The following is a 16,139-nucleotide window of genomic DNA, read 5'->3' as shown; positions in this document are numbered from 1 at the left end:
AGTCTATGTTCCTCCCTTAATGTCAGAGGCCAAGTTTCACACCTGTACAGAACCACAGACAAAATTATTATTTTTGTGTATTCTAATTTTTATGTTTTTGGACAACAGACGAGAAGACGAGAAGACAAAAGGTTCTGAACTGAATGGTAGCAAGCATTTCCCGAGTTCGCTTATCTTAATTATTCCATGCATTTGTAGGCTATTTACTGGGAGAATCATTCTGATTTCCTTGTCCAAGATCACCATATATTGGTATGTACGAGAGTTGGAACTTTAATAGTGGCAACACTGCTGTAGAGACGCCATGCAATGGAACCAATTAATGTCGCTTATACCACATGTTAGTTACATACCTACCTTACCTCAGAGCAAATGGACTCTCCCTTCCCACATCACACACATGCGCAGTGACGAGAAGAACAGAGCCTCGTGTTAGCTGGCGGTTGAATGTAGTGTTGTCACAATGTTTTCAAAACAGGAACAATGGAGTTGGATAGAGATTGAAAGTGCCAGAGGCCATACAGCACGACAGTGTCATCAAGGTCTTTAAGAGGCTTGCAGGGAATCTGCATTGCCTTACAGAACAGTGGCAAGGTGGGTAAAAGCCTTCAATGAGGGACACCTAAATGTGGCAAACATGCATTGGCCAGGTTGTCCTAGTGTCATTGAAGAAGAAGTGTATGCTCTTTCTGGATTACTGGAGAGTGATCGACGCCATACGATTTGTGAGCTGGCCCAAGGGACAGGGTTAGCGCATGCGACTGTGCTTCACATTCTGAAGGAATGCGGGGGCATGAGAAAAATTGCATCACGATGGGTTCCACTTGATTTGACGGAAATGCAGAAATGGCTATGATACAACACTGCTCTTAACCACTTGGAGCGCTGTGAGTGTGAAGGAGAGGCTTTCTTACGCCGTATCATTATGTTGGATGAGACATGGGCCAAATTGTATGATCCACAAATGGTACGCCAATCGAATGAATGGCGTCATTACGGGTTACCACGAAAATCAAAAGTTCGTCAGAACCCCAGGAATGTGAAAGTTATGGTGATTCTCACGTACGACTGTGATGGTGTTATCCTAACGCATGCCGTTCCCCAACAGCAGACCTTCAGTGCACAGTATTACTGTTCATTTTTGGAACACAACCTGCAACCAGCTTTGAGAAAGAAGCGGCGACACTTTTTGCAGAACCCACCCATCATTTTGCAGGACAATGCTTGGCTGCATGCAGTGCAAGTTGTGGCTGATTCATTCAATTTGTGGGGATGGGAAGTGCTGTACCATGCACCATACTCCCCGGACTGAAGCCCTTCTGACTTTGACTTGATTCCTAAGATGAAGGAAGCACTTCATGACATTCGCTTCAGAATTGTTCCAGAGATTCTTCAGGCAGTAGACCTCTCCATTCGAACTATCAACACAACAGGCACTGCTAAAGGTATCCTACGACTTCCACATCGCTGGCAACGGGTTGTACACAATGCTGGTGACTACATTGAAGGACAGTAAAGCTTTGAAACATGCCTCTATTTTGTATCAGTCGTAAATAAATAGTTACCACTATTAAAGTTCCAACCCTCATAGGTTAGTCTGAGGAAGTGTGAGGCAAAGAGGAAAGAGTGCTTACTAGAAAATGTCAAATCAGATGGTTACAGTGATAAATGGATAGCATAGGATATTTCATCTTACTGTAAACTTTGAGAGAGAAGAGACAATAGGACACTGAGAAGTTATAATTTTTATTTTTACCTGACTACATACCTCTGTTTATATAAATGTGTTAAACTGTTATTATTTTTTTCTCCACAGTGACATTAGATTCCATTTTCAGAGGGGTCTCATCTGTTTCTCATCACCAACGTGCATTGTCTGTAGTAGCAGGTGCTTCTGAGATATTACCAGTTGGTGAAAAGCAGATCAGAAGATTTCGGACTGTAGAAAGTAACCCAGTTAGTATTTTTATTTCATTGTTTGATTACTAGTATGAAACACATTAGAAATTTGAATGGGAAATTTTTTAGGTTACTAGCTTCCTTACTGAATTTGGGGCATAAGCTCTAATAAAACAGTCATTATGCAGATGCAGAAATTTGTACCTAGTGCAATAAGCTGTGTTAAGAATATATAATCTAAATAACTTAAAGAATTCTGGAAAGACAGCTACATACTGAACTTTGAAACATAACTGTAACTTATGATAAAGGTTACTGTACATTGATCTGTTTTTTTCACCTAATGGGGAATATGATGTATGAAAATCTTTTATGCCATGTCCACCATCTTTTAACCATCAATATTTATTTAATTTTACATTTTAAATCTTCCAGGTGAAACATGACCACAATCATGCTTATAAGTTCTACACTATTCCATTAGAAACTAAGAAGCAGCTGTTTCAGCATGGGGGTCTTCCAACATTTTTTGAGCAACAGACACAAACATTTATGGAGACTTGCATCATGATTCGGGATCCAGCTCTGGAGATTTTGCATTACTTGAAAACAGCTGATTATACACGTCCTGCAATTAGATATGTAATGTGTATCCTTTTTTGTTCAGTCATTCTACATAAAACAATAAATCCCTATATATTTCTTAACATCAAGAGTGGGAAATTATAGTCCATTTGGAACATAAAAAATAGCAAACACATTTTATGTGATTTTACATTTCTGTATATAGTCTTAATATTCATTTATTGCAGATATATGTCTATTCTTGACATGGGCTAATCAATGTGAGAGATGGTAAAGAATTGTTTCTTCTCTTGTGCAGAGTGAGAGCTGGAATGATGGAAATTTTTCTTACAGCTGTTAGTTAGATGTCACATGTTAGTGACTAGACCCCAGGTTCAGATTAATGGTTGGATTTATTGAACACTTAAGATCTAATAACTACAAACAGTCATAATGCTGTCGCTAGTCTACACATATAACAAATCATGATAAATACTAAGTCTTCTCAATTTGCTATGTCTATACTAGTCATTGCATGGAAGTGGCTCCCAACAATGCCCTCTTCTGGTCATGTGGTTGCTGACTCTCTGCCATCTCGCAGCTGCTCCTGAACTGTTGACTGTCAACTGCTAATCATCGTATCGTTAGCCATTGCTGACTGCTTGCTGGCTATGACTCAAGTGACTGAATGCTAGATTGCTGCTGGCCCTTGCTATCCAGCGATTTTTGGTGAGTCCCATGGGACCCGTGAAAATATTTTACAATCTGACAGCTATGGGAGCCTTCAGCTTCACCACTGGCTTGCCCAGATCACGTAGAAAACATCATTCCCAACAATCCCTTCTGGCTTTGCACACATATCCTTTGCCATGGGTACATGTTTATCAAGCCATCACCAAACAGTTGCTGTGTTCTTCAGTCATCATGTCACAGTATCTTATCTGAATCATAATTTGTCTCCATTATACACTGAGAACAAATAAACTGCTGCCCTGAAGTTAAAGCATGGAAATATGTGAATATATTTTAGAGGTGTCCCGTGCAATTAGTTTTGTATTATGCTCATCCAGTTCTTTTATATATTTCTTATTTCTCTTTCCAAAGAAGTCTCTTAACCCTGAATTTGGAAGGACCGTGGTTGTTTATGTAATGCAATATTTTGAAACAAAGAAGTTATCTTTAAATCCAACCAAAACATGCTACATTCTTTTCCAGACAAAGCAATGAAGGCAGGAAAGTGAATTAAAAATCCTAATAAAGAACAGGGAAATAGTTAATGTAAACGTACTAATTTCCTTGGGGTTATAACTGACTGTAACCTGAGATGGGAAGTACATATTGAAAGAACCTGTAGTAGAATCAGCCTAACTTATTTATAATTAATGTACTGTCTAAAATACTTGATATGAATGGAAGAAGAATGCTGTATTATGATTTGAATCATTTTCTTCTGGCACATGAAATCGTATTGGGAAAGAGTGTGAAGGCACTCACTAGACGAATATATACCTTTCAAAATAGAGCTGTAAGGTACACAGCAGCATTAAAACAGCTGGAATCATGTAGAGCTATTTTTAGGCAACTGCAGATAGTAACATTATACTCACTATACATTCAAGAAACAATCTTATATGTAAAGTGTAACTGTGCTGTAAATAAACAAGTATATACATATAACAAAAGAAATAATGAAAGAATTTGATAGATTTGCTTATTAATGGATGCTGTTATTCAACAGGAGATTATCTCAATGAAGAATTCTGTAATATTGGTTACTGCTAAGCAGATGTATAGAATAAGCTGTATTTCTAATAAGTTTATATCATAATCATTAATGTATTTCGGTAATAATATAGATGGACATGTCGTATATCAATTTATTTTGATCTGTGAGATAAAATAAAAAGGGATGATTTAATGACAATTTCAGTAACTCAAGCTATGTGGTGGATAATGAACTTGAATGGATGTAGTCATAGCCTAATTGAAAGAATTATCCTGGCATTTGCTTGGAGGGACTGAGGAAAGCTACAGAGAACTTTGACCAGGTGTCCAGGCCAAAATTTTAACTGTGCACCTCCCAAATACAGATAGAGCATTACTGCTTGAACCAACTTATTCAGTGCCATAGTTCTTTGTAATGTTTGGTGAACTAAAATGTTAAGGCAGATGCAGGTGTGCGTAAGAATGGATAAAATGAGGACAGTGTAGGTATGAAAAATTATAATAAAATATACTGTCACGTAGTTGAATGACTAGATGGGGTTTGGATTGGTAATTGTATTTACTGAAGACTTGCAGATCATGACTACAAGTAAATATAGTGCTATAACTAACACACACACACAACAATTCCCAACAGCATGCGCTAAGGCTTCTCAGTCTGCTGTATCTTCACTCCAGTGCTGTAGTGTCCTCACCCTCCTTACTGGCCGGCAGTTGTGTCACAACTAACTCCCAGGCTGGTGGCCGTCTGACACCAGCCGCCTACTCTTCTCACTGTCGTCTCCAGACTCTTCTAATCGCAGCTGCTTCTCGCTAAAGCCATCTCTCCCATCAGTCATTCTATTGTTGTGTCACATAGCTATCACATGGACCATGTAGAGAACACCATTCCTGTGTTACTGTTTATGGCAGTTACCTAGCAACGCCATTGTTTATATAGCAAGAGGTCTGCATGCTAAAATACTATGATGTCTTCTCAGATGATCAGTCATATCACTATGGAGTTGGTGTCATGACATTTCAGAGTCTATTTCTGTCATCAGGGGTTTGATGTGATGAGTGTTGTGCTCACATGCTACATTTCTTCATTTACCATCTGACTCACCCATTGTTCTGCATACCATCTGGGCTGGAATGAATGAGAGCCATATGTATAAATATAGTGTGCAAAGGTAACACTCATCACATCAAGCTCCAATGATGGAGATAGAGACAGTCTTTGAAATGCTTGACAGTAACTCCATACTGACATAGTTGATTGCCCAAGAAGACTTCAGTGTATACTGTCACAGAGAAAGCTACAAATCGTATATAATGAAATATATTGTGAAAGGCAGGAAAGACCTAGATTGAGATGGTATGAAGTCAAAAGACTTCTAGACTAAGCTTGCATGTATTTATTAATGCATTTTATTTTGTACATCATTGAAAAAATGTTCCTAAACCAATGTTCAGATGGTGAGAATGGCTGTGGGAAATCTCTCACACTTGCACATATTCTTCATTATGGACTTGCATCAGGGTTCCTTCTTATTCATGTGCCGTGGGGTGAGTGGTGGTAATTTGTTTATGTTACTTTATTGTTTGTAGTTGCTTTAAGCTTTATATTCGAATAAAAGTGAATACGGATCAAGAATTAATGTACACAAGTAAACATCTATGCAGGTACAATTAAAGCAATATCTTTTAAGAAATAATCGTTATCAGCTTCATATTGTTCTAAGTTTTGGGTACAAGTGGTCTGGACTTAATTCAGTACATTAGTATAGTATGTGTGGTGGTGAGGCTGTTTTTTTCTTTTAATTCCAGAAATAATGATATTTATGTGTCAGAATCTTGATTTCCTACATATGTAATGTAATATACGAGGGTTATCCAGAAAGTAAGTTTCAATGGGCTATTGAAAAGACAAAAATTTATTTCCAAACCATTTATATTGCCATTTGATGTACATACCATACACTACTTTTTATCATAGTTTCTACCATTGTTAAGGCACTTATCATAGCAGGGCACCAGTTTTTGTATCCCTTCATCATAGATTAATGCTTCCTGTGATGCAAACCATATGTTAATGGCTTCTTTGACCTTGTTATGGAACGGATGGACACCGAGGAAATTTTTCAGATACAGGAACACATGGGAATGGGAATCACTTGGCACTAAGTCTAGGCTGTAAGGGGGGAGATGATCAAATTATTTCCAGCCAACTGTAGTGATAAGATCCTGTGTTGCAACGGCAGTGTGTGGGCAGGCATTGTCATGAAGCATCACAACGCCCTGACTAAGCAAGCCACGTCACTTGTTCTGGATCACACTGCAAAATTTCTTAAGTGTGTCACAGTAGACACCTTTGTTAATTGTTGAGCCTTGAGGCAAGAATTCCACGGGTGGAACACTTTTTCTGTCCCAAGACACTGTACACATGATCTTGTGAGTTGAAATGGTCTGTTTGAAATTTTTCTTTAGTAATGATGATGTGTTGCTCCATACCATGGACTGCTGTTTCAATTCAGGGGTATGTGAGACGCCCATGTCTCATCCCCTGTGATTATGCAGCTCAAGATGTCATTGCCTTGATCCCTGTATCATGTCAGAAAGGTCAACGCACTGGCCAGCCATTTCATTTTGTGTTTTTCCATAAGCATCTTCGGCCCCCAGCGTGAACACAATATCCAAAATGAAGTCTTATCAGACACAGTTTTGTGAAGTAGTGACCATGAAATTTGTAAAAATGTAGGAAAAGTGAAGAAATGGTTAATTGTCAATTCTCTTGAATCTTCTCTTCCACTGCACACACCAAATCTTCATTAACCACAGTCAGCAGCTCCACAGATCATCATGTGCATAATCACATCCTTCATTAAACTGTCTCACCCGTCTCTGTACTATTGAAATGGCATGTTCTCCATACACCTCACATAGTTGACCATGAATATCAGCCTGTTTCATGCTTCTTGCATTCAAGAAATGGATTACAGACTGAATTTCACATGCTGTGGGCTTCTCAATTTTCTTGAACATTGTATACACACAGGAGAATGTGTAAATGCGGTTCGATTGTCTGTAAATCACGTCTGTGCCTTCCCAAAGGACCAACAAACTCTGCATGCATACCATTGTGACCATAGCGCTGCAGCCGCAGTATTTACAAATGGAACTTATTTTGTGGAGATGCCTCATATTAGACAAGTTGACGGTAAAGAAAATGACAACGTAGTACTGGTTGTTATCAGATGGCAGCAGTGCCTGATGTTGCTGCTGTCCCAATACTGCATATTTATTTATTTATTTATTTATTTATTTATTTATTTATTTATTCACTTCACATCCATGGATCATTATACATGACATAGGACAAGTCAAAACACTCTATAATCCAATACAACGATACAATAAGACAATACAATGATACAATAATAGAATAATAAGAAGAACAATATAATTTTATACTAATATAATAATTAAATGATGAACACTATATTTATCAGTCACAACACATCAAATTTGAGAATAGATTAACAACATGTTTCGGCTATTTAGCCTATTTAAAGGGAATATTGCAGGTTGTTTATTTAACAGTGCAAATATGCCGTTGTTAGACATTAAACAGAATTAAATGTTATATATGTTTGAGCATTTTATGACTGCAACAATTGTTTGTGCAGTATTTTGTTTATATTAACCATTCAGAAATCATAAATTTTTGCTATACTACACGTTTCAGTTAAAATTTAGCCATCATTATGTACATACTATGTCGCACCATTAGAACTATCAGTAGTATCAGCATCAGTAGTACAGAAACCATTTAATCTAGCATTGTCCATAGCATGGTTTCCATTGGATATATAATGTCACTCCCAGTTGGGCACGTAGAGTGAATAATTGTGATTAAAACATTGGGTGTCATTACTTCTAGGAAACATGATTCATTGGTCACTGCCTGTTTCAGTTCACTGATCACTTTTAATGTTAAGCTTGGCTAACCAACTCAGTGGTGCAGTGTCCTTGAGAAGCTGTCATTCATGTAGTAAAGAAATTCCCTTATTTTATGGAACCTGAATATTCATTATTGTGGTCATAAGAGCCTACCACTCTTCCCCATCCTGAGCCAGATGAATCCAGTCTACATTGTTATACTCTCTTCTAATATTATTGTCTCCATTATGTCTAGATCTCGGAAGTGGTCTCTTTGATGATGCTTAACATGTCACATGAATCTCATATATTTATGTAAATGTTACAGTACCAAACTGGATGAGAGCATGCAAAGAAGTCTCTAATTCAGCTACTAGGGAAGGCTGTGTAGACTTAAACTTGGATGCTGCTGCATGGTTAGTCCATTTTAAATCTCAGAATGCAGCTATATTGAATACAATTGATGTGAGTACAGCATTTTCTTACTGTTTAAAATTAATTTAAGCCAATTGAAGATGTAAACTCAAGGAAATGAAAATATATGTAACTGTTGAAATTAAATACACTAAATTAATGCTGTAAAAGGGGAAAAAAAGAGGTAAAGGTATCCCTGTAAGAGGCCGTGGAAGCCGCTCGAGTTGTGCAACATTAAGGCTCCCACATTTTCTAGACAGTTGGCTCACAGGTGGCAGTGAGGTTGTCATCCTTATGTGTCAGCTGCCTTTTACCCCCAGTAAGATTCCTGGTACTCATTTCTTTTAGCGGCTGAGTCAGCACCAGTGCCACAGTGTGGCTGGAATGATTAGGTCAATTGAAAAATCCATTGATTTCACCAGGAATTGAACCTGTGACCTGGCTTGTAGCATAGTGGCATTAGATTCAAAATGTAATGTAATCTTCATTTTTTTCACATGTCCACTAAAGTAAGTTGCTGCTTCTTTGTTTTCTGCTGAATCCTGAACACCTCGTTCTCAATACTGCTGAGGGCAGCCATCATGATATTGACATGAAACATCATGAGGTATTGAGAATTAACGGATTTTTCGGACTTTGTCCATTGTCCAGGATTCTGAAAACTAGAAAACGCGAAAACACAACGTTTTGAAAAATGGCTCTGTTTCAGTCCTCAGGTGAAGGGGGAGAACACAGAACTTACAGCAAATGTAGACATACTCTTTTTTTTGTGAACTGTGCAAACACGGCCTTGCCTAGAAGGATGCTCCTCTCCCTTGGAATGTTCACTCTTCACAGTCTTCACGAGGGTATGTTTCTGCATAACACCCGAGAGTCCACATGAGGCCTGCATGGGGTGGGAGTTGATGGGCCTGGTCGCACTAAGTCTGTGTCTGACTCTGGTTCTGCTGCCCAGGTCTTTGCCACATTCATCAGAAATGCTTTGTATTTCAGTTTCAATCAGGGTTTAGACTTTTGTGATTTTTTACTGTCCCCGCAATGTTATTACACGCGTTATCATCGAGCTACTGTCACTTTTACCGTCTGTGGCCACAATTCTTTGTTCTTCCCTGTCACTGCCGCTCATGTGTTGCCATCCTTGCATTGTTCAGGGTCATCATTTGTACAGCTTGCAATGCAGCATTACTGTCTGTCCATTCTTTCCTCATTCTCTGTGTCAGTTGATAGTGGTTGCTGTTTCTTCTTTCTATGGTGCATTTGAGAGTTGTAGTTTTTCTGGAAGTGATTTTTGAAGTAATAAATGGTCATGGTGTTGAAAATAAAGATGTTAACAGTAAACGAGAAAGCAAAGATTATTCAGGATGTGAGAAAGAATCCAACAGTATCACAAATGAAATTGTGAAATGTGTTGTACTGCCACTGTTATCATTAAGGTAACATAATTCTATGGGAAGCTTAAATTCTTGAAGAGGAAAGGTAGTTCTGAGAAATTGAAAAAAAAAATATTGAAGCAGTAGATTTCAAGGCCTTATTATTGTTTTAACTAAGTTTAACAGCCATTTTTGGCTCTGTTTTGCAAAACCCCCATTTAACATACAAAAAGGTCCCTCCCCCCCACACACAAACTTTAAATCATGGTTTCCCTATACTTAGCAGGCAAAGTATATGGTTTGAAGAACCTAATACATTGTGCTGGTAGACAAAATGTAAGGAGAGCTGACAGACTAATTACAGCAGATACTAGTGAGTTGACATTAGAGCTCAGTTTGTTTTATTTGCCTTACTGCTTCAAGGATAATTCACAAGGTGCCATAAGTAGTGACTGTTCATTTTATAAAGTGCCACATTTGTTTTGATCATGATCTCCTGGGATGTGACTGCATGTAATTTGGTAGTAAGTACCAGAGTTTTGGAAGGAGCTGCTTGCTCCATATTCATTCTTCTAACCTGAAGATGGAGGCACAAAATTTAATCAAACTGAACGTTGTCACAATTGAAGCAGCCATGATCTGATGCTCTTGTGTCATGAGAACCTCAAATCTCACGATTATGTTTTCTTACTACAGCTACGCATGTCAAAGGAGTATGTGTGGAGTAAGCGTGAAGTGACCAAAGAAGGTGCACCTCTAATGGAACTGGTGGAACTTGGAATCAGTCGTGTGAAATATGCATCTGAGTGTGTTATTGCACTCATAAAGGAAATCAAAGCACATTCCACACAGGGAAGGTATGTCTACTCAGAATTCTGAATTTTTACACCCCTTGCTACAGAATCCTGTCAGAAAGCTGGATTTGTCCATCCATCCATCCATCCATCCATTCATCGATTCATTTACAGACATCAATGTTATAAATACTAATTACCTTTAATGTAGACATTGATTTTCATTTTTAATTTATGTACAAATGTCATGTCAGTAAATAGTTCCACATTTTAGTACTTTTTAACTCCGTGATTGAACAATACTAGCATGATCACCACACAAACTTAATAGGTGGTAGCAATGATGCCATCATGGAATATGCAGTATCGTATTGTGTATGGTGGTAGATGAAAGCATGCAGTTTTCATTAAGATGTGTCAGAGGACAATGGAGAATAAGAGCATGGAAACTTCACAAAGTAGTTTGCTAGGAGGGTGATAACATACAAATCAGTATAACTTGTAACACAGTTTGTGTAGTAAAATATTATGGAAACAAGTGCTGGTCATAAAAGTGGTTCTAAAATCTGTGCTGTTGAATCTGCTAGAACCGTAATGCATATTTTGTCACATCTTTAATAGATTGAATGGTCAGTCTGTGCAGTAGTGCAGTTTCAGACACTCATAAGTGAATGCTGCAGTCATGATTTAAAATCCTCCACATATTTGTATGCATTTCTCATCACTTCCTGTCACCCTAAACATTGGTACAGTCCTCCCAGTTTGGTTCTCTTAGGGGCTAACCTCTCACTCACACATGGAGCTGAGACCTGATTGTGCAGCTACTCAAGAATTTCCCAGCATTTTATGGAACCCAAAGGTTCATTACTGCGTTCACAAGAGCCTTCCACTGGTCCCTATCCTGAGCCAGAAGGGCTAACCTCTCAGTTAGGTAAACACCTCTGGCTGAAGGCTCCAGGTGTGCACAGATGTGGATCATGTGGAAAAAAATGCTGTAAATCAAAGAATATTGTGTGTGAATGTGTACTGAAGGGAACAAGTATAAGAAGACATTTTGTTATTTTTCAGGTGTAAGACTCTGGTCGCAATTAATGGATTCAATGCCTTCTTTCATCCCAAGACACGTGTCATGACTGAAGCCAAAGTTAAAGTTCCCCCATCAAAGATTACATTGACTGAAGCTTTTGTAGAGATCACAAAGTATGATTGGGTTAGTATCAATTTAACATCCTGCATGAGATTGAAGCTCAGATATCTGAGATCATCAATAAGGCTTCAGAAGTTTGTATTACAGGATAATATATTTGTATTACAGGTTTTAATTTTATGTAGTTTGAATGTGTTATTTCCAAAGTAAGTCATCGTATTGTCTGCTGATCCATATGAATGAAGTTTAGATAGATGATTTCAATATGTGTTGCTGCAGATTGCCTATACTTTCTTTAATTGACTTTCTGATGATGTTAAATTCATGTCTATATAAAAGAAAAGTTAGTCATGATATCCTCCCCCAAAACAGAAGTTTTTAAGTTCTTCAGTTTTACATACTGAAAATGGGACTAAAGGTATCCTGTCACATATTCATAGAAAGCAAAAGTTGTAATATACACAGATCCTGACATTTTGTTTGACTCCAGAACCAAGCAGTCATAACCCCCCCAACCTTCCCTTTCCCTTTTCCTGATATTCAGAGACCCACATCCACAGTTAGAGAACCTTTGAACTGGAAAAAGTAATATACTGCAGTATGAGGAGCTGTAAGATATCTTATCTTTCTACAGAAATGTGCTTTTAGTGTTAATTAAGTATATTCATAATCTAAATTTCAGTGTAATGGTGCTGTTGTTTTAACTGTTGACAAGAGCGGTATAGCTCCGGACAGGCGTGAGTCATGCCTCCCAGTGTACCAGCTTGGTAAAGAGGTAAGGAACTCAATGATTAAGTGGGCAGAATATAAACTGCTTCATTTCTTATTTTATACTAGCTGTACCCGGCCACGCGTTGCTGTGGCTTAGTCTGCCCGTTCTTCTCCAGTTTGATTTGCAATTACTCGTCACACTGCTTCCGCTCCGCAAGTATGACGACCTAAGTTTGATCTTCTGCGAGGCATTATTTAGATGAACTAAAGCAGATCGATTGCACTGAAGAAGAAGAAGAAGAAGAAGAAGAAGAAGAAGAAGAAAGAAAGAAAGTTATAACCAAAACATAAAATTGTAAAACATTAAAAAAAAAGGAAGAACACGACATGGAAAAAAGAAGAAACAAAAAAAATAAAAAATACTAACGAAATATTTCAATTCAAACGCAGATCAATCGACACAGCTCACTTCCACCGCCAATTGCACTGAAAAATAAGGAGAACAGTTAAGAAAACGAAATGAAAAACAATGAAAAATAAACTATACTCACGAAATGAACGCTATGGTAAATGACACAGCTCAATTCCAATGTGGATGTGACGTGTTGCACGCGTCAGTAATGCATGTAGTGTGTTTGGGTATGTCACGCTACAAATAACTTTACGCCGTATTAATTATAGCGAATCTTTTTTGTAATTCACTTGCACTACAGTTATTGCCACTTGCAGTATTAGAGTTACTGGTTACAGAATCTCTCGGCCAATACTTCTGTATCTCTTGGCTTCTAGGTTCCAAACTTCTTCAGCAGCAGCTATTCCAAGACTGACTGGGTGAATGAATTAAATGCCCTTTAATACCCTCGGCTGCTGCTATGCAAATGAGCCCTTGTTATTACGGCGGAAACGCTGCTTTGTTAATTCTGCGATTCCTACGCAACGACCCATTGTTATCGCGTTGTTTCTGTGGGAACGCTCCATGTATTCGTCGTAACCGTGGAGATTCGATACAGTATCGTTATTGTTACTTCCTATGCAACGGTCGGTTCTAGCGTTTCCATAGGGGCGACTCTCCTGAATTCCAAATTACAGTTCTGTTTTTCAAAAGACGCATGTTTTTACCTGTCACAGGTGTGACATCTATATAATGGGTATATAAAAACGCGTGCATTCGAATGCAACGTTGTGTCAAAATATCGAAGCAATCGGTGAAGAACTTTTGGAGATCTTTGAGGGGTAACAAACCAACATTTACATTTTTATTTATATAGATAGTTGTGTGAAAAACTTCTTTAGTGATTGTTAACATTATCGATGTACAATTGGATGTGCTTAGGTTTATTGTATCTATCCATCATTAATGCAATCTCTTAAAATCAATGGCTTAGTAATAAAGCAAAAGGAGATGATGGAAAAGTTCTGTTTCTTGATATTAATTGATGGTAAAGTAAAGTAAAATCCCTCTACTGGCTCAAAGATGGCGGTAAGGTTGTAGCATAGCCCCTCAACCACTATGCTACTGCATTCATTGATGATAAAAAGCAGTTTTCTTGGAAGGAAAAACATTTTAAAGAAAATGTCTTCTGAGATGTGATACTGTGTGTGATTGGTTAGGTACCAACATTTTGGAGGAACATTTTGCATCCAACTTCTGAGTAGAATAAGTAGTACTGACATATTTCTGAATATATGGAACAATGTTTGTGGGTTTAGTGAAGTAGGCAAATTAAACAGTAATTAAAATAAACCTCTAGGTAAGGTAAAGGTAAACTTGTCCCTGTGCTTAAGTATTTAAGCACTACACCATGCAGACATATGGGGGAATGGATGTATAGATCCACATTTTCTTGACCTTGGTACTAGTTGGAGGCGATTGGTCAGTTTCACGCCCCAGCCGCTTTACCCGTGAATAAAAGCCCCCCAGTACACATTGTATAGGAGGTTGGGTGGACGCAAGAGCTGGTCTGGACAACGTGGAGAATCTTGAATATACATTGCCCAAAGTCAATGAACTTGGTGTTAAATTCTGTGTTCAAATCCACTTGTTCACAAAGAAACTGTAATACAGAAATTTCACTGAATATTAGAGAACCATTCGATCTTTATTCTACTTTACCTGTACCATCACATAGCTTCAGTGATTGAGACTAACTCTTTCTTTTGAGCCAACCTGAATAAGAAACTTTCCTCCCTTACACCCAGCAATAGAAGAACCAGTTTCCAACAAAAATCTAAAAGTAATGGACAGTATCCAAAATAAGTGATGGTAATAGTGATTTATGCAATCTTCATTTAATCTTTCAGGGTTTTGAGCACTTGGACCCATTTGTGCCGATTTGTGTACGTGATTACAATGATAAGGAACTGGAAAGTTGTCTCGATTATTACATCGATCGTCGTTGGCTGCAGAATGAGAAGAGTTGCACAGAAGAAGGAAGAAATGAGCTAAAATTCCTGTGTGGCATGAATCCTTATCGTCTTATGCATATATGTGCACCTTTATAAATTAACGGACTTTCTTACAGTGATGGAAATATGAGGTGCTATCAGAAAGTTCAAAGACTGGCTTAACTTACTCAATTTTGACTGCCAGCTCCTTCAAAATAGTTTATTGGGAATGTATACAGTGATCCCATCATTTTCTCCACACTTCAGAAGCACCATGGAAGTCATTTTCTTTAATGCTGTCGAGTACTGCTTGTGATTCCCTATGGATATCAGACACTGTTTCAAAATGTCGTCCCTTCAGTTTCATTTTCAATTTGGGAAACAAAGCAATATCACAGGAGGCTAAGTCCAGCAAGCAGGGAAGATGGGGAACAATAACCATGTTGTTGTTAGTCACAAAGTCTGTTGTTTTAAGGGAAATGTGGGTGGGTGCGTTGTCATGATGAAGGAGCCAGTTGTGGTTGCGCCAAAGTTCAAATCTTTTTTGTCACACATTTTCCCTCAAACGTTTGAAAACGTCACAGTAAAAGTCAGAGTTTACCGTAGTGTTATGAGGAACAAATTCATGGTGAACAATCCCCTTTATGTTGAAAAATCATTGAGCATGTTCTTTGTTGAATTCCAGACCTGCCACACTTTTTTTTCTTGGTGATTGTGGGCTCTTCCACTGTGACGATTGTTGCTTTGTTTCTGGATCATAACTCTAAATCCAACTTCCATCATCCATTATGATCCAAGAGTTACGAGTAAAAGTGGGGTCCTTGTTAGCGTTCTCTCATAGCTCAAGACACACTTTTACATGCTGCTGCTTTTAATCATTTGTCGAGAGCCAGTGAACAAACTTTAAGATCTCCTGGCAGACCCCATAACTGATCCCAACAGCATATGCAGGCTCATGGATTGTTTGATGATGGTCTTTGTGGATGAGTTCTCAAATCTTTTCAACATTTTTTGTCATTTTGCTGGTGCTTGCTCGCCCTGAATGTTTATCATCTTCAACTGACAGCTGACCAGCCTTGAAACATGAATGCCATTCAAAAACCACTATGTTGCTTAAAGAAAGTTTTCCAAAAGCCTCATGAAGTATTTCAAAGGTTTTGATAGCAGATTTACTGATCTTCATGTGAAACTTGATGCAGACGCGTTGCA

General features: G+C 38.2%; 2 protein-coding genes across 8 annotated transcripts in view; one reads left to right on the top strand and one right to left on the bottom strand.

The window, feature by feature from the left end:
• Window positions 1-16,139, top strand: part of LOC111863634 (28S ribosomal protein S29, mitochondrial) — a 20,962-nt gene extending 4,823 nt beyond the window's left edge. Inside the window, exons 2-9 of the mRNA XM_023850128.1 lie at window positions 1,817-1,956; window positions 2,335-2,548; window positions 5,644-5,736; window positions 8,438-8,574; window positions 10,590-10,750; window positions 11,756-11,897; window positions 12,517-12,609; window positions 14,847-16,139. Coding sequence (XP_023705896.1) covers window positions 1,817-1,956; window positions 2,335-2,548; window positions 5,644-5,736; window positions 8,438-8,574; window positions 10,590-10,750; window positions 11,756-11,897; window positions 12,517-12,609; window positions 14,847-15,047 — 1,181 coding nt within the window. The 3' untranslated portion in view covers window positions 15,048-16,139. The remainder of the gene's footprint in view (window positions 1-1,816; window positions 1,957-2,334; window positions 2,549-5,643; window positions 5,737-8,437; window positions 8,575-10,589; window positions 10,751-11,755; window positions 11,898-12,516; window positions 12,610-14,846) is intronic.
• The window catches only part of LOC111863636, a 525,149-nt gene continuing 518,453 nt past the window's right edge, over window positions 9,444-16,139 (bottom strand). For all 7 annotated transcript variants that reach the window (XR_004512927.1, XR_004512929.1, XR_004512928.1 and 4 more), the window contains one exon: window positions 9,444-9,798. Coding sequence is in view for 2 of the 7 variants with exons in the window: in XM_023850131.2 (XP_023705899.1) it covers window positions 9,636-9,798 (163 nt within the window). In the remaining 5 variants the exon portion in view is untranslated. The remainder of the gene's footprint in view (window positions 9,799-16,139) is intronic.

This window comes from Cryptotermes secundus, unplaced genomic scaffold (genome assembly GCF_002891405.2).
Source record: "Cryptotermes secundus unplaced genomic scaffold, Csec_1.0 scaffold99, whole genome shotgun sequence".
NCBI lineage: Eukaryota > Metazoa > Arthropoda > Insecta > Blattodea > Kalotermitidae > Cryptotermes > Cryptotermes secundus.
Note: the sequence above shows the minus strand (reverse complement) of the source record. Positions and strands in the feature narration are given on the sequence as shown.